Genomic DNA, 19,139 nt, shown 5'->3' on the forward strand with positions numbered 1-19,139 from the left:
CAGCCAAACTCTCCAGTTTCACTCGCAGAAAATCTAAACCGAAGGGTAGTAAACATCCAAAGATTTACAGGGTAGACTGTCATAACGTATTTTAGGGGCACACGTTCTGGCTAATGCTTTAATGCCCACAGCCCGAGGCAGGCACCTCTACAGAGAAGATGGCGCGACAGATTGGGTGAAGTATGAGAAATAAATACTTTACTATCAATATTAAGACATAACATTTCCCAAAAGGCACGCTTAAACAGAACCTAGCGACACAACCACATATGGTTTCTGCAGCCAAAACAGTGTATAATTAAATTACTGGGGAAAGTTGCTAAATATGAATTGATATAAAACTCAAGCTAACTGAAAAATTGTCTTTGACTTAAGATCAATAGCAGGACTGAAAGATTCATCTGCACATAATTAGCACACATATTTGCATCAAAATCATGTATACCATATGCTACAATATTACTGAAAACCCATTAGTTATAATGTAAGCCCAAGATACTTTTGTTTCTCGGTAGTATAAAAAAAATAAAAAAGGTCTCAGATAAAAATCTAACAAAAAAAAATAGAAATTCTAAAAGCTTTACAATTATTTCTAAAGGCAATAAATGTTCATTAACTAATAAAGTTACTGTAAAGACTACTTATAGCCTCTGTTTTACATTATGGCATCCCTACATTAGCAAGTACTCATTGGCTTCTTAAACTAGGAAAAAAAAAAAAATCATTCTTAAAAGAAAGGCTTTGAGCCATTTTTGTAATCTCTTGTAAGAACCTAAAAGAGGTTCATGAAGCCAATGGCTTTTAGACACCAATACAGTGGTATTATAAATTGCAAAACTGAATTATTTTGTTTCAAACACATTTTACTCTCTATCCAAATTTGTGCAATTAAAATTTTGTATTTTTTCAGTAATCATGAACATGAAGTTGAATTAATTATTGATGTAATTATTGATTGATCAAGCGCTTACTTTGCTCACCAACTACAAAAACCAGCTGCACTTCAAAAATCACATTCTCTGTAAGGACAAGACCATTAATACGTTAAAAAAGTAATTACTTGGAGTAATGACTTTTTTTTAAATATAGTTGTCACTTTGCATGCAGAAAGTTGTGGTGTTTTGTTGTGGTTTTTTTTTGTGTACTCCAATGAGATTCTGTAGCTTTGCCCAACAAATTAGGAGCAAGTAACATATGAAGAAATATATTTAATGTCCAGCTGTATGTGCACTTGTGCATGGCTATAAAGTTCATGGGTGTAGATCGTTCAGATGAGTTCAAATACTTTCTTCATCTTTCTGAAACTCAGTCTTAAAATACCTGCAATTCTCATAAAACACACAATATAAAAACTGGGCACCGTAAATTTATGCCAATATACCTTTTCTTGATTTTTTTTTTTAATTCATTCTTATATCTCTCAGTTTGTTCGAAAGTGCCCTTCCTGCTGATGTCATCAACTACATGGTTTTAGACAGGGAAATCTGCTGAGTAGGAATCAGCAGTTGACCTAGAAACTGGGTTCTCTAACTCCATAATTAGATGTTTCCTAAATTAGCTAGTTTTCCAGAACAGGATACAATTTTTCATCTTCAAATATGTACCTACAGCAGAAGGATATACTGGGAAAACTCTGGAGACGTCACTCTAAACTGAGGATGTGCGTCTGCCACAGTGATACTGAGCAAATGAAACCTAAGTTGAGCATGTCACCAATCAAGAGTTGTGAACTGATCTGTAGAGCTTGAGGACAGGATTATAGATGGAAGAATAAATGTTCAGATCCTTATGGAAAGGAGGAGCTCACTGAGCACCCTGAAGTCCAGAGGAGATTACGCTTTTCTGGAGCTGTGGGACGCTACCCAAACTTCTACTGCACAACTCAGGACAGACAGAGCAGAAACCAGACTGCACCGCACAGCCTACCGGGATGCTTTGGTAGACATTTCACAAGTGACATTCCAGTTTATTTACCTTTAAAAGAACAGAGGAAAGATAACAAAGTCACGGACTGATATAGCCTCACTACTGACCAAAGTTCTCCCCAGGGTTCACAGTTTTGTAGACACTGAAAGAACCACCACCCTTCTTCTTCTTCTTCTTCTTCTTGCAGGAAGATCTCTTCTATGAATCCTTCAGCCATCAAACGTTTCATTAAGAAATAACCATAAAGCTTACTTATCAAAATAGAGACTGGGATAATTCATCATTTTTTTCAAGCTGCAGTCTTTCATTAGTCTATATATTATACGAATCATTTTCTTGAAAATTAAATTTTCTATTTGTGTCTCGAGTCCTGAAATATTAAAAAAAAAATCAAGAATATATTCTCTAAAAATGAACACCTGTATCTGTTTTGATCTTGCTAGTATGAAGCTTAAAAAACCTAGGATGAAGCTGGGTAGAAAAAAAGTCGTGAATGGGAAATTCAGGTATGTAAACATACTAAAAAGAATACAACACTCTTGGGAAAAGATGCAGAATTTTTTTATTCCTTTTAGTAGATGAAAATGTGGTTTTATTTATAGTGATCCTGTAGAAGGAAGAGAATAAAAAGATACTCAGAAGACTTTTGGATTGCCTTAAGCACCTGATGCCCTCTTCAAAATCTGGATGCAATAGAAATTAAGGTTCTTGTCTGCCTATGACAACTTGGATTTAAGATGGTGTTAACAAACACTTCCAAGCAATTATTTGTGACTATAACAACAAGATGTGAATATTTTTTTGGTTGAACAAGGTCCAAAGGAATTCCATGGTATCAATTATTTTTAGGAACTCCGAGAAAAAAAAAAAAAATTTCACTGTAGATCAAATCCTTGAAAACACATGTTCACTGTAGAAGAATAAAATGCCCTATGAACTTCCTGTGTTAAGTTCTTCCTTAAGTTTCTGCTTGATGTTCTGGCAGAAAAGCATTTCTGAAGGACTTCAGTTTCACTTTTGGGGTTAATAGAGTGACACAAAGGAAGCAAAACAGGTAATGAAATCCACAGATGTGGTTTCTTCTATTTGTCTCCAATAATGAACTGAGAGAAGTGAGGGGAATACTCAGACCTCCTACCAAAGTCTCTAAGTCTCAAAGTTCTCTAAGTGTTAGGAAAGGCCGACAAAATAAGACATTAGGCTGATGAACATAATTCAAATTTGGTACTTTGGGTACCAATAAACAGTGTGTTCAGTTTCTCAGGGCAGTGGGAAAAGCATCACCCAGGCCAGATACAGCTGGATAAAAGCAATACTCAGTTGTTACACGGACATTCAAGAGTAGTGGTAAAAATTCAAGAAACTTGATCTTTTTATCACTTTACCAGTTATCTCTTTGCATCCTAACTGGTATGCAGGAAAGGATCCTCATGCATGTTTGCATGTCAATTAGAAAGGCTGCAGATGGGAGGAATCTATCTTGTTGTATTTGTTTCTTTGCAGTTCACAAATGCAAGACAGTACTGTTTCATGCACTTACCTATTTCCTATATGATCACAGAATCATCACAGAAGCATCCAGGTTGGAAAAGCCCTCGCAGCTCCTCCAGCCCAGCCATGACCCTCCCCCTGACCGTTCCCAACTCCCCCAGATCCCTCAGCGCTGGCTCAGCCCGACTCTTCAACCCCTCCAGGGATCCCGGGGACTCCCCCTTGCCCTGGGCAGCCCATTCCAACGCCCAACAGCCCCTTCTGCACAGAAATCCTTCCTCAGAGCCAGCCTGACCCTGCCCTGGGCAGCTTGAGGCCATTCCCTCGGGGCCTGGCGCTGGGGCCTTGGCTCCAGAGACTCATCCCCCCTCTCTGCCCCCTCCTGGCAGGGAGTTGCAGAGGGCCAGGAGGTCTCCCCTCAGCCTCCTCTTCTCCAGACTGAACCCCCCCAGTTCCCCCAGCCGCTCCCCAGCAGACCTGTGCTCCAGATTAACCAGTGACAAAGAACCTCTCTGCTTAGTACAAAGCACATTTAACCAAACTGTTAGTCACTACCGCCAGCCCAAATCTCGATCAATGCCAAACTACGCCTGTGCCTGCGGTTGCCCACTCCTGCACCAGCCAATTCTTAATGCTAACACGTGCAGAGAAAAAGATAATTATCTTAGTGTTTGAAAAAACCCAAACCTATCACCAAGGGTACATTGCAACAGCCATGCCTCACGTGTACATTTTCTGAACAAATGTTTTAGCTTTCCTCTGCCCACCTTCCTCTTCATTTCCCTCTCAAGTTCTCAGTCTCATTCTGAAGTTTTCTGAGGAATACAGAGGCAAAACAGCAAAACCGTCCAGTCCTGACAAACCTCAGCCATAAAGTGAAGAGATAACACAGAAAGCCTACTGAAACAACAAAGACATTAAGGAATAAAAACCATAAACGGCAATTTGTTGGGGCTACAGGCAATTAGTGCTTGTAGCTGAAACCACAGCAGCAATGGGGATGACAGTTTCTCCTCAGATTTATTTTGGAAAACATGAAAAAATTTCTGGCCTCCTCAGGACAACCTTGCAAAGCGAGCTTTATAAAGTCCAACCTAAAACTTCTTTTAAACAACTTGGGGTTTTTTTGGTGGTTTTTAACGTTCTAATGGGTTGTCCTCCGTATACAAGCATGACACAAATTTAACCTGCGGTAATTACTACACACTATTTTGTAGCCTGCAATATAATAAAACCCAAGGTCGTGCTTCTGAGAGCCCTCTCGGAGTACGGGAGCAGGAGGTTCTCAACTACAAACGCTTGCTGGAGGCTGCAAAAGTGTAAGGCAGAAATTCTCCCCTGTGAGGGGGGTGAGGCCCTGGCACAGGCTGCCCAGAGCAGCTGTGGCTGCCCCCTCCCTGGAAGGGTTCAAGGCCAGGTTGGACGGGGCTTTGGGCAACCGGGGCTACTGGAAGGTGGCCCTGAGTGACCTTTAAGGTCCCTTCCGACTCAATCCATTCTGTGATATGATTCTATGAATGCTGCACAACACACATTTAAAAAGATTTGTAGCACCTGCATCTGTGTTTGTCACATAGAGAAAAGGTAATTCAATAAGTCAACTTTGCTCACAAATTGAGATTTTGATATAAATAAAAGGAAAATTCAATTATCCAAAGTATCAATGGACACTACTCAAAACAACTGCATGAAACTGATAGAAGAATTTTATGTTCAAACTGAGCATACCCACATAGTAATGACATTAATCTCTTTTTCAGCATTCAGCAACTTTTAAACTTGTTCTAAGTTAAAATTCTTACAATTTCTGAGGAAAGCATTCTGTTACAACCTATTTTTAAATTTCCACGAAACAGGTAAAATATTTTTAATTTCATCCTTTGTGCATATATACCAACACATATCAACCACCCTTTTAAAATCTGCATTATTAGAAATTCAAACTAAGGCCATCAAGTTTTCAGTGAAAGGAATAGAAATTGCAAAATCAAAAGTAAGAAAACCATAATCAACGTGAGAAATCCATAAACATTTTATAAATTTGGCACTTAACAATAAGCACCAATAAAAGGAAATTTTTCATACTTGTTGCCACCTGCCTGCCTTACTACTTTGCATAGCTAGAAAAGAGCAAAACAGAGGCCATCCTATTTAACTAAACAGTTTTTATTAAAGTAAAAGAAAAGCAAGAATCTATAAAGTAGCAAGTGATCCTATTAGTTCCACCAGACTAAAATCATACAGTCTACGTATGTGGTCCTTTCAGCCACATCTGTTATGAGCCATTTTGATACCAGAAAGTGGAGAATATTTGACTATTTATTTATCGGGCACTGAGTGCAAATTAGGACTTTTATCCCTAATACCGTGTGTTATAATGGGTAGATCTTTAAAAAAAAAAATGCAGTAAGTATTATAAAACATTTGCATTTTTACAACAGCTAGGGACAAAATATTTGCTATATTCAACGATTTTCTCTTTAAGGAATATGTAAAATGTAATAAAGATGCTTGGTACAAAATTAAAGAGAGCAATCTGATAGTATAATTCAAAGATAATGAGTTAAATATCCGCTATCCAGAACTGCTGCCAAACAGATCTGATAAATGTTAAATGCTTATGATTTGTATTCATCAATTTTTACCTCATATTGCTAATGCCTTATTAGTGTCTCACTTCTGAAGTTTCCTTTAAATAAACTCTGTCCAGAATTCTTTGCACAAAAATGCTCTATTCTTGAATGCTCTTTCAGCGATAGATTGAAATGCAGATTCCAAAAATAGATCAGTCACTTATTTCAACTCTAGACCTTTGAAAATCCGGATCAATTGCCTTTTGTCATCGTCTTTATATGGAGAGTAAGAAATTTCTGCTTATCACCATAGAAAAACTTCCAGGCTACTTCAGTAAAGGAGCAATATTGACAGTTTGAAAGGTCCACACGCTATTTCATATCGATACATTTATATTTTGGAATATTCATCCGTATTTTAATCTTTATGAGAAAACACAGGTCCAATACAACCATTTATGGCACAAATTACCCAGCTGTCAAGTTTTGAGGTTTTTGCTAAGCTGATGGGTTTGAGCAAGGCAGGATTTGAAGCAGGGCAAACTTTTTTCCCTTAAAATTAGCGATACGAGCAAGCAAACGTTTAACACAAAACCCCAGCTCAAATCTTCTGTGCTTCTCCGTCCCGCGGTAATGAAGTCTGGGAAAGAAATCACAGACACCCAAGTGGTTTGGCAACTGTAAGTGACAGAAGCTCAGCTAAATCCTCTGTTTACACTGGGGATTAGCCGGGTAGATTGTGCGCCGCAAACTGAGCTGTCGATGGTCAAGGGAACCTGCTCCCTGTCAGCCCGTGGGGCAGCGGCACAAAGCCCCGGCCTGGTAGGAAGTGACCCATAAACGTATCCCTACGAAGGATTTATACAAAGCCAGTCTGCCTCATAGAAACTCCATATGACCATTAACTGGCCTGCAAGGCCTGCCAGGAGGCCTAATTACAGGTCTACAGAGCCCAATAACAAAAGCTGAAGAGCTTTAGCCTAGGGATGATCTGCTTTATACTGACTTGAGAGAGTCCATATAGAGTGAGAAAAAGAAAGAGGTTTAGCTTTAAAATTCTCCCAAGAGACAAAGCATTGTAGCTAAGTCTGGAAGGCCCACATGCAACATACTTCAGATAGGCTTAAACATACCACCCTCTCAAAATTAACATTCAACTATTGCCTGCTTAACATCTGCTCAAACATGGCAAGTTGCTGTGATATTGTTAGAGGGTGCTAAAAAGGCTTTCTCGTATCTCTATATTAAGAAGGGTAAATAAAGAAGAGTCATACAAATATATATTTATAGCTGAGGCCAACAACTTCTACTGAATGGCGGCTTTTATAAATCAAAAGTCAGCTGCCTTAAAAATTGGAGTGCTTCAGTATCTTCAAGTATTGCCCTGCTTAATGAGAACAAAGATGCTGACATTAATCTACATCAACAAAGAAAAAAATTATTTAACAATGTGCATAGCAAAGTCAGCATGAACGAAGGACTTGGAGACAAAATTTCTTGACAGCACTATATTACCTAAATACAAAAACGGCCATCTTCCCTTCCTTCCTCATAAATACAGGTGAGTATTTTTTATTTTATCAGCTCTCTCACAACAAGAGGCCAGAAGTCACAATTCCCACACCCAAAACAATCCAATTTAAGAGTCTGGTTTACTATTTGCTATCTTTTTTGTTTCAGAGAAATCAGTTGTTATTTCCTAAATTAATATCTAAGTTAGATTCAAAAAGCAGATTTTCCCAAGATATTAAATATCTACAATTCCTGCTGAGGCTGATCAGTTAGCCATTGGACCTACTTTCCCTAAAATCAAGCATCTCTGGTGATGAAGAAAGCAGGGAAGAGCGAAGGGAACACAGTAATGTATAATTAACTTTTTAAAACTATGGCCGTTGTACTGGAACAGGACTTGGAAAAGTTGACACAGTGAAAGCACTTTCCAACCTATATCCTGTAAATCCATAACATTATTAGTGTAATTCAATAGACCACTTTCTCTTGCTTAAAAACCCCCAGGAATAAAGACACGTAATTTCCATGTCAATAGGTTGATGTGAAGCACAAAAAAAAAAAAAAAAAAAAAAAAAAAGATACACACAAACATCTGCAGGTTAAAACAATTCTAACATGTAAATATTTCACTCAAACACCAGAAGAAGAATAAAGCAAAACAAGGACTATCTAAACCTTTTTGTGTCTAAATTCTTTTGGAAATTACACCCCTTATAAAGCGCCTCTTGTCTGTAGCTAATGCCATTGTCTGTGGCGCTTGGTACGAAAGCAGGGTTAGCTGTTTTACTAGCCCAACACACAGGAACAGAGCACAACCAGCTTTTGGACTGACATTTCCTAGGCTTGGAGAAAGGTTGGGAATTCCTGCTTTTAAATTTGAACAAAATATCCTCAGACATTCCGTGCTCTGATAAAGCAACAGCCCGAATGCCTACTCTTAAAAAACACACACGGCACACAAATATGAATTTGTTCCTGTGCCCAGTCTGAAGAAAGCGCCTGAACTTAAGCCCTGACATCAAACAATTTTCCCTCAACCTTCTACAAGTTCCAGGTACTGAAAAGTTTCAGTGAGACGGTTATGAATGATAAAAAACTGCTTCTGAAGAGGCACGACCCTTCATACTTGGAGCAGCTATGGGAAGCGCCAGCAGACAGCCTGCCACCACGCCTTATCTATGTTTAATTAGTCAATGTAAGTCATTAAAGATATATTCTAATACCATTTCCAGCCTAGACAAATGGGATAAAAATTAACTTCTCCAGTGCAGCAGGGACTTGTTGCAAAGTTGTAGCGTTACTTACAGGCAATTTCTTCTCTCAAAATGACCATCCAATAGCACACACACGCCATTCTTCCACGTGTACACGACAAATTTACATCCCAATCTATCTTCCTTTTTTCAGTACAGTGCTTTAATCTACAGTGGCAGCACTGACAAAAGACACATCAGAATTCACACCAATCGATGAGGGTGAACAAAAGGAAAATTTAGATAGTAAAATAAAGAAATTAAATTTCAAATATCGTGAGTCTGTGGCGAGTAGCAGATCATAAACTCAAGCAGCGGATAAATGTACTGCTGGGAAAGGCCATAAGCAAACTTCAAAACCTAACACCAGCTTGAACTTAAAGCCAGACTGCTCTTACAAAAAGCACTGACTGGTATTTTGTAGACAAACTGGCTGCAGTTTATGCACCTTAACATCGTCCCTGACACAGTCGGGTACCACTTGCTCCGTGTTCCGCTTACCCAAAGGCGTTTCCAGGATATTAAGAAGCAAAAAGCCTCCTAAGTAAAAAAAGTTAATTTTCTCCAGGTTAATTCTTTCAAGGTATAGTAAGATATGGAAACCTTCAGAATGAAATGAGCAAATATATTTGAATACAAACAATATAAGAAAATGTTTGATTTTTGGTGGGAGATGGGATATTAACGGCATGGAAATGGCAGGGAAAGGGCAATGGGAATGCCAACATAGCAGCGTGTCAGTAGAGATGAACGACCACGGGACCTTCCCAAACACCTCTCCAACAACTTTTAGTAATTTTAAGCTATAGCAGAAGGTAAGACTGTTTTGTTTGTCCAAACCACAGAGGAGTACAGTGTCATCAACAGCCATTAAAACAGAGAGAATACATTTTGAATAAAGCGCAGCTTTCTTCCCCGATTAGTGGGATTGGAACGATTCCTACAACGTGCACAGCCAGATATTCTACCATTTAATTCCCAGGTTTGGGATGGATCCTGTATCGAGCACTACACAGGCAAACAACAGCTTTGTTCATCATTGCTAAAGTACAGATTTAAATTTACATTCTATTCAATTAAATCATGCGGCGTCACGCTACGACAGCGCCAGCAATTAACCTACTGATTGTGAACTCCTTGAAAAGCTGCTCAGTAACCGTCTAACATAAGTTGAAAAAAAATAAAAAGAAATCTGAAGGTGAAAAAAGTGCTGATTTTACAATGAGTAAACACACAAAAAGATATTGCAACAACATTATTAACGTTTCCAACGCTCCTCTCACACCAATTTAATAAAAATTCAATGTAATTGACTGAATACAGGACTGGGGGAAGAAGGTGGGGGGATGATCTCATAAATATCTGAGATTACCAAGACTTAAATAAAGCCAGGAAAGAACTTCTTTCTGTATTTTGGATGGTATGAGAAACAAACAGATTAACTCTCTTGAGTTATTTATGAACAGCTTGCAGCTCCAGTCTAGGCGTCAGGCTTCAATTGTGAATATTTAATTTTAACAATGTCACAGACCTTTTATATGGCTTTGGAAAGTTTGGGGACTCAGGTCATGATGATATACAACCCAGAGATACCTTTTATACACTTCCCAGGTGTTAAATTTAAAAATGAGGTGTGATAGATGTGTGTAGTATAGACAAATTGTGCTTTTTTAGGTCAGTGCTGTCACATCTATTTTATAATTATACGCTTCAAAGCTTTATTAAAAGTTACGGAGAACAATGAATGCATTTGAAGCTGTACAATACAAAAAGCTAGATGTGTTTTGGGGAAAAAAATATCAGCAATGTGAAAACGGGTACTCCTTAAAACAGAGGGTTTCCATAAGGGGAAAAAATTAAAACCGGTATTTCTTGGCGATTGCTGTTTATAAGTTAAAAATACATATGTGAGAGATGAAAGCTGAACTAAAGACAAACGTGTATTTATTGCCATGCATACGAAATACGGAAAGCTTTCCTTTTTGCGTGACGAACTGACAGAGTTTTAATGAAAAAATTAAAATAAGATATAGAAACTAATTAGGATTACAAACCTCAGACTACAACTTTTGAGCATTAAATCATTATTTCAATAGTCTGAAAACAAATGCAAATACCTAAAGAACATCCAGTAAGGTTATATAAAAGGATCACTATTCCTTTATTAATTTATTCTAATCACCGCAGCCCTACTACAGCGTAAGGTTCTTGAGTCATGTTTTCCCAATCAGAGCGTAAGTGCACCAAAACACACAGAGCTCTGGCAAACAACCCTCGGGAGCCCGGCTGAGGGGAGGACACAAACCTCTGCGCCAAAGCCTGCGGAAAGCACGTTGGCTTTGATACAACACTGGCAAAAAAGGCACGAGAAGAGGAATGATCTTCTCACCTTTGGCACAACAGGACAAGAGTTTCTTCAAAGTTTTAGACCTTCCATCAAACTACAAGATTTCTCCATTTTTTATTTAAATTAAATACGGTTAATTAATCCAAAATTAAAGAGTTACCCAGATATGCATCTTGTTTTCCTTAAGAGTGCTAGACTAAAGAGGAATGTTTCTCTCTGTAGAGAGCTATTACGTAGATCAGCCTCCTGATCTGAGCCTTTTGGAAAGCTTGCTACATGTTTCAGCTACCGCTTCAAATAAATAAATATATACATGCACTAATTCAGTTCAATGCTAAAAAATAAAGAAACAAACCCAAATTTTTGAATAGCAGCACAGAATAAAGTCTCAGTAGCAGCAAGAGGACAAACACATGAAGTCTGAGCGCTGGTTCTCAACAGCAAACAAAAATTACTTATTTTTATCTCTTTAAAGGGATTTACTAAGTGGCAGTGATGACGGACACTGGTTTCATCTTAACCAGGAATTGAAGTGAGCTATGGAGAAAGGGACTCAGCATTTGCCAGACAAAAGAATACAATTACTATCTGATATTACAAGAGTCAAATACATTTTGAAGAATATAATTTTACTTATAATAGCAACACTTACCAGCTGCCTCGAGCACCAGCTGTAATCTAGCTTTGGCCTGTTCAGCAGGAGTCTGAAAAGAGAAAAATTTATTAATCTTCACAACTGTTCACACATTCAACATGCAAGGTCACCAGGTCACCCCTTACCGACTACGGCACGGCCATCTCCAACGGGAGCTCTCACGCCACGAGAGGCTCAGTGCTACACGCCATCAAGGAAACCTCCAGACGGAGGTGGGTACTATCATATTTGAGTTTGAAACTAGCAGGTACATTTTCAGAATTTGGATTAGGTAGCGCTGTGACACCCTGACCAACCCCAGCACCCAGAGCCACGGCCCAGCTGAAGCCACCTCCAGGTCCTTTCTCAGTCCCTCAACACCAAACCCTCCCCAGCTCCTTGGTGACCTCGTTACACAAAAATACAGGGCTCCATAAGCATGCTCAAAATCTGGTTTTAACAGGATTAATACATGGCAAGTTTTTCACACTTCTTCTGTTATCTGTTTTGATTTTTTTTTTTTTTTCCTCTCCTTAAGGTATTTCTTCACATCTGTTGGGTTGAGGAACATATTGTTGGCTGTGTACCCACTATGCTAATTATTCCAAGTGATGTTTTACTGTGTCCAATGTGCTTGCCATCCCTCTAATTTTGAAGCCACTCAAACGTTTTCACAGTTAAATTTATACACAAACCACATTTGTCACGGAGTTCAGAAGTTGATTATTTCTGTAACCGTCTGAAAAGTTTGGGAGGCTTCTGCTCTGCACTAAAAATAAAACATGATAGAAATTTTGGGTGTCATTGTTCAGATTTCCAACTCTTCCAGGCAGATATTGCTACTAGAATATTTTTTCTGATAACCAGACTAAGTTTGCCCGCTTCCAGTTTCGCCCCATTAGCCATACAAATATTAATCAAGGTAATCAGGCAAAACTCTTTACTATGACTGTCCCAGATGCTGCTGCTCTGTAGGGCAAGAGAGTTAGCTTTTCTCCGAATCTCTTTCAACCAAAGACATCTCTGATTCCATTGTGCTCAAAGGAAGACTTTTACAGCAGGATTGGTGTCATGTCACTATTAACATAATCTGTTTAAAACGGCCTCCTTCTACTAATTTATAAAAAAAATTCACTTTCTGCTTTTTAGGGGCTTATTCTTTTTAATTATTTATTAATCCTTTGTTTTACATTATGCCTACACTTATTAAGAGGCTAATTGATGACAAAAAACGATTGAATTTCTACAAGAATTTACAGACTGTTCCTTTCATTAGCATGCAATATGAAAAACGTTACATCAATCCACAGATTGAGAAAGGAAATGTAAATGAAAATCCATATTTTAGTTGTACAGAGGTCTAATATTTTTAGTTTAGAGTTTTGCTAGCTCTTTGCACAAACCCAAAATTATTGGGCAAAATTTATTATTATAACAACTATACCAATGTTACCATCAGAGTTGACCACTAATCTTGGTGGCAACAAGAAAAATCTTGACGTTTATAGCAAAAATACCTTCAAATTTCTTCCTCTTGCAACGAACTGATTGTTACAATATGTTTTGGCATATTAAATACGTCACTAGAAGAAAGAAAGGAGAGGAAGAAAAAGATCTGCTTTCCATCCAGAACAAACTCGCCCAACTTACTAAGTTTCAGAAAAGCTGTACTTGGGTTTGCGGTTTTTCCATTTCTCTGACAACTTTAGATTAAAAAAAAAAAAAAAAATAATCACCAGGGTTACTTTAGTATGGCAAAATGTTGCAGTACAGTTTAGCAGAGAAGAAAAAGCGTTTGGTGGAAAATACGACCTGCTCTCCCGTCTTCACATGAACTGTCCAAGTCTTTGTGCAACCCCACCCACCAGCCGGGTTCAGGCACCCAGTGACACTCACAGCACATTAAACCAGTTTCCTACGTGCCTTTTGTCCATTCTGTAACAAAGTGTTTAATGAACTTAACGGATCCCCTGCCCCGCAGCGCGGCCCCACAGCCGGCACAGCACGAGCATCCTCCCAGTGGCTGCCCAACGCAGGCAACACCACGAGCCGATGCAGTTCTAAAGCAGCTTTTTTCTGTAAGACTCAAGTGTGTCTCAAACGCTACACAAGTGGTTGCATTAAGAAATACAATTTTCTATTCTTACAGCAGTTAGTCTCTTAGATATTTAACAAAAATACCTGGATCTCTCAAATAAAAGGATCTCTTCTTTTTGGCCAAGGAACGGTCTGTATAGCACTACAGACTAGAGAAAGAGATGTTCCACTGACAGTTATTAGCATATTCAAATCCCACAGTGGCAACATCTAGCACCACCACACCAACAATAATTCCCTGGAAGAGGAAATGTTAAACCAGGCTCCAGACGGAGGATAAGGGAGAGCAGCGGTACAACTCACACCTCCCAGCACTAAAAATAAAGCCCCACCAATACTGCCACAACTGCTCTCCCTGCTCTGAAATGCTCCACACAGCTCAAAATGCCTTTCCCCACTCCCCTCAGGTGGGTATGAATGCGTCTTGTAAGGTAGGTTAGACTAAAATTCTTCTACTCAGCAATAACCCACTGGAAGCCACAGACACATTTCCTTACTTCACTGCTTCCCAGACACTGGTATACCCACAGGAGAACTTGGCATGGATGCCTTCGTATTATCAATTGATATGTCCTAAACAATGACTGGAGGGAGGGTTCTCAAAGGTTACTAGCTTGGCTCCAGAAAGCATTTGTCCAACTGGTGGATGAGGCCAATGTTCTGAGGAAATGGCCAAATTAATCAGAAAATCAGTTAGACCCCCCCTAACAAGCCGTTAGCAATGTGCGAGAAAGACCAACTAGTGGACAGTAGTATTGATTTAGAAGACCATTAAGCGACAAAATTCAGAAAAACCCTCAGGAAACTTTAAAATGGTGAAATGATTGGTGTAGAAAACATTATCAGAGCCGTGTTGAGCACAAGTCGCAAAATAAACCCTCGTATCTCCTTGCAGTCTTAAGCAAAACACAGAAGGAAAAGAATTCAAAACAGTAAAGAAAACCATTGCCAAGTATTTATGGTACCAGCTGATGAAGGTGACCACTAACTGTAAAAGGAGGAGAGGAAATCCCTAACAGGCACATCGCAAAACGACTCGAGCTGTGTCAAGCATCCCGAATGACAAGTTTTACATATGTCAGAAAGGGTCAGGTAACACACTGGAATTATGCTTTAGAAAACTGTAACACTCTATAGGATGCCATAAAACAGAAATATCCGTGCGATTAATAATTGTTATTAATATCTCAAGCTAAAATGTGATTATATGTGTTCAATTTTTAACAAAAGCTTTTTTAGGAAGATGTGGCATATGCTTCTTATCTTGCATTTCTTTGCAGAATGTCTACTGCTTTCATAAATAGTCTATTCTTTAATAAAACTGCACTAAAACCAGTCTCGTAACTTTAAATTTGGTGCCTATTATGGAAAAAAACAAACAAACAAACAAAACAAAACACACACAAGTTGCTCCCTGTAGCTCCTAGTGGCAAATAAGTGACACGCATAACAGGCAGCTTCAGACACGGCATCAATGTCATGTTTTGCTTTCAAAATATTCAATTGCAAGGGAGATTCAGCTTTTAAATTTCAAACTAATTAAGAGGTTAGAATCAAACACTTCAATTCAACTACTAGCTTTTATTTTTAAAAATCTTCCTGCTATTCGTGAGGCACGATAAACATTTTTGACTGCGAAAACAACGTTAAAGTGAAAATGGACTTGAGAACATTGAGGAAAAAAATTTGAGAAACACGAAGCTTAAAAAGATTCCAAACTTCTGTTTGAAGTAACGATGTGAATATTGTGAAGTAGTGCACGTGGCTCTTGTTAGTGCTGGAAAACATTACGTTATCAACAGATTCAAGCAGTTAATGATGCTGCAGTACTTTGAGTTGCAACGCTCTCTTACCTAATTTATATGAACATGGAATTTTCATACAGAATATGTCACTGGTGTTTATTGTCAGTGCTAAAACTGGAGACGTTCAATTCCTCCTGTAAATTGAGGATGACACTGGTTGGGTATAATTTAACTATTTTATAACATCTCTACAAAAAGCCTAACGAACCTTAGTGTGATACTGATCAATTTTTGTGGTTTTTTTTTACACAAATGTTTTATCTTTGCCTGTGATAAAGACAAAAATAGCAGTCCCTAAGCCCTCTGCCAGCAGAGGTGAGTAGCAGCCCCCAAGTGCCATGCTGCCCACAGCAAACATGATCCCATTCCTTAGCTGTCTGAGATACATGTGCAGTCTGAAATTATAATTCAATGTTCTACTTGCAGAGAGGACGTAGGATATCAAATTTGTTTAACAAAAATAGTCGAGTTCGTAATTTAAAAAGATTTTTTCCACTTACTGATAAAACCAGAATTTCCTGCAGGGCATTATATTACATTAGAAAACTACGAAGCTATAGATCTCTGACCTTTGCAAGCTGGTTTGTTTATACCAGTTGAAATATCTTAATATTACTTCTCCCCCTGCCCCTGAAGAACAGGTTTGTGTCCAGGTTTCTTCCTGAAGACAACTCATGGCCTCACAGCCAAATGCCATCGCTACAGTGGCAATATAGTATGTTCCTGCTCATGTTTTGGGGACGGTATTAGCACAACTGCAATTAAAAATAGAATGTGAACTGTAGTTGTGGCAAATACAGATTTCCTCAGTGAGATGTCATTTCCCCAGGTTCAAATTGCTCTTGATGCAAACGTATACAGAAAAATTCCAGTTTAAAAAACGAAATCAAAACAATACCCAAAGGACTCAGCACATAAACACTAATTAAGTAACCTTACACATGATTTTGAAAGCTCAAATCCATCTTCCTGTTTTAACTCCAGCCTGTCACCAGTTTCCTGGGGACATTTATCTAGCCTTTCCCAACGCCTGATGAGCTCAAAAAAAGGTTAAGAAAAAGTCTAACAAGAAAAAGAAAGAACAAAACATAAGTTTCCTCATTGTCTGAAGAGACGGCTATCCAAAACTACTGGGAATACTTCCAAAGTGGGTCAGAAACCTAAAACAAACATCATTTACAATGAATTCCAGAAAAAGAAAAGTTGGCAAAGCTGAGAATATAAGAGAATTCCCCAGCGTTACTGCAACCACGAGTTTTCTAGAGGCTTTATCAAGTGATTCTGTTCGTACATGCTTCTCAGGCTTGGCTCTTCACTCATAACCAGAGGAATTGTAACGGGAAAAAAAAAAAAAAAATCGAAGGTAACCAACTCTTCCCACAATTCAGGAAAAGCCTGGAAATGCAGTCTTCCTCCCCACAAACCCTCACTAGTTGCAGACTCCAGACTGCAGGTGGGAGGCTGCCACACGCACGTCGCGGTGGGAAGGGGCAGGAGGAGGCACAAAGAACTGGCCCGGGGAGGACTCTGGGCTGGCAGCTTCGGGGCTCGGTGGCCTCAACTTACAGGAGGAGACTGAGGCCCAGTGAACAGAGTATAAGATGAGGTTTGGGTGAAGAGAATTGTTTAGCGGGGATAAAGAGAGCAGCCCTGCTATTTAAGGGATGGAGTTCATACAGATGAAGGAGAGGCTCCGTTCAGGGCAGAAGGAAAAGCATGATGTTAATAGACTGTCTAAAAACAACTGAAAAAACACCCAAACCTCACGAGTCTATTCAAAATTCCTCAAATACACTGATACAGTAGCTTGGAAAGACAAGCTGATGTTTGAAGTGCCAAAAGCTTCTCATTAAAGTCCTGCATAAGAAAAGAAGCAAAGGAGGCACAAAGTAAGCAAAGACCACCTCTCAGAGGTATCAGCAACCACTACCTGTTCCATATTAAAATGGAGACTGGTTTTACAGCTGCAGGAGGGATCCAGGAAAGGTGCTGAATGATGGCATTCCATCAAATGGACGGGGACACACAACAGTTCGGGGTACAGGAGGCTGACAGGCTGAATCAGATGAAGTGATAACAGCAGCGCGGAACAGGATAAAATGTAATGCTGATAAATACAGAGTAATGCACACGGGGAGAACTTCTTCTCTACCTTCTGCATTCTCAAACAACAGTATCAATTCAAGTAAAACCAGTTTTAGCATCATTGTGGACAGCTAAAAGCAGACCTCAGTACACAGCAGTAATGAGAAAAGACAAGGAAGAAATGACAAAAATTAAACAAAAGCAATAGATGTATAATTTCCTTTTAATATATTCTGAAAATCAGTGGCCTGCCTTCACCTGAAATATTATACATCCCAATTCTAGTAAATCTATCTCAACAGGAAAAGAGCAAAGAACTCTAACCCCAGCTATCTTTTAAAGGGAGTTTGATCAAATGATGGAAAAGATTATGTGACATGTTTGTTTAGCATAGGAATGGTTGGATTCCTTTTCAGTCACTTATTCCTCATTAGATGATTAAAAAAAAAAAAATCCAAAGAAACTGACAATAAAGACTTATTTGTATTAGAGAAAACCTCACAGGAGCATACAATATTAAAAAATAAAAGAAAAGAAAAAGGAGACTGAGAACTTGTAATCGTCACCTTTTTCTTACATGAACCAGAGCAAACAGGATGAATTTGAGAGCTGCAAATTCAAAACTGACAGAGGAACATTTTTTCACATTAAGCACAAAAAAAAAAAATTCCCAGAGAATAATTCATAATATGAATTAATAACATAAAAACATAATAAGCATTTCTGGCACTATTCGAATTAAACCTCTACATTTTCAGACATAAATCAGCTTAAATGATTGGATGTTAAAATGTTATTTATGTCCAAGTCAGGGTTTCTTCTCTGATACAATCAATCAGCAATATACTCAGATATAGGCTACGGTAGGACCAGTGTCCTGACCTAATATAGATTTACCTGTTCCAAAAAAATTGAACGTTTGAGAAACTGGGGAAATGTATAAATTGGGAAAATGTACCCAGTGAGAGATGGTGCTGATTCTGTTCACTTTACAAACAAGATTTTTCCCAGTTTGCTTCTTGCCCAGAACTATCTTTGTTATACACAATGGAGAGAGGAATTTGGTTTTACTACTATCCAGCTGATATATGAGCTGTGTAAAAGTGTTCAGCAGCTAAAAATAAAACACACAAAAATTACATTATATTGACATAGAGTTTTACACTACTACTATTACGGAGGATGAAATTGGGGAAAGAAAAGGGGAAAAAAAAATATCTGAGGAATTGTCAGACTGTTTATAGTCTTCAAGAAGCACAGTAGACAACTACAGATACTAATAAGAAGAAATATTTTTTTAATTGCAAAATCCCTGGTATTTTCTTACATTAGATAAATAGCCCGAACAGGAAGAGAAAACATTTGAAGCTGAAGAAATAGTTCATACTCCATTTCCTGAGAATTTTATACTTTTTA

General features: G+C 38.5%; 1 protein-coding gene across 2 annotated transcripts in view; it reads right to left on the bottom strand.

Moving 5' to 3' along the window:
• Window positions 1–19,139, bottom strand: part of RSRC1 (arginine and serine rich coiled-coil 1) — a 172,647-nt gene that overhangs the window by 65,468 nt on the left and 88,040 nt on the right. For both annotated transcript variants that reach the window (XM_074912497.1, XM_074912496.1), the window contains one exon: window positions 11,755–11,806. In XM_074912497.1, the coding sequence (XP_074768598.1) occupies window positions 11,755–11,806 (52 nt within the window). The remainder of the gene's footprint in view (window positions 1–11,754; window positions 11,807–19,139) is intronic.

This window comes from Athene noctua, chromosome 8, assembly GCF_965140245.1.
Source record: "Athene noctua chromosome 8, bAthNoc1.hap1.1, whole genome shotgun sequence".
Classification (NCBI taxonomy): domain Eukaryota; kingdom Metazoa; phylum Chordata; class Aves; order Strigiformes; family Strigidae; genus Athene; species Athene noctua.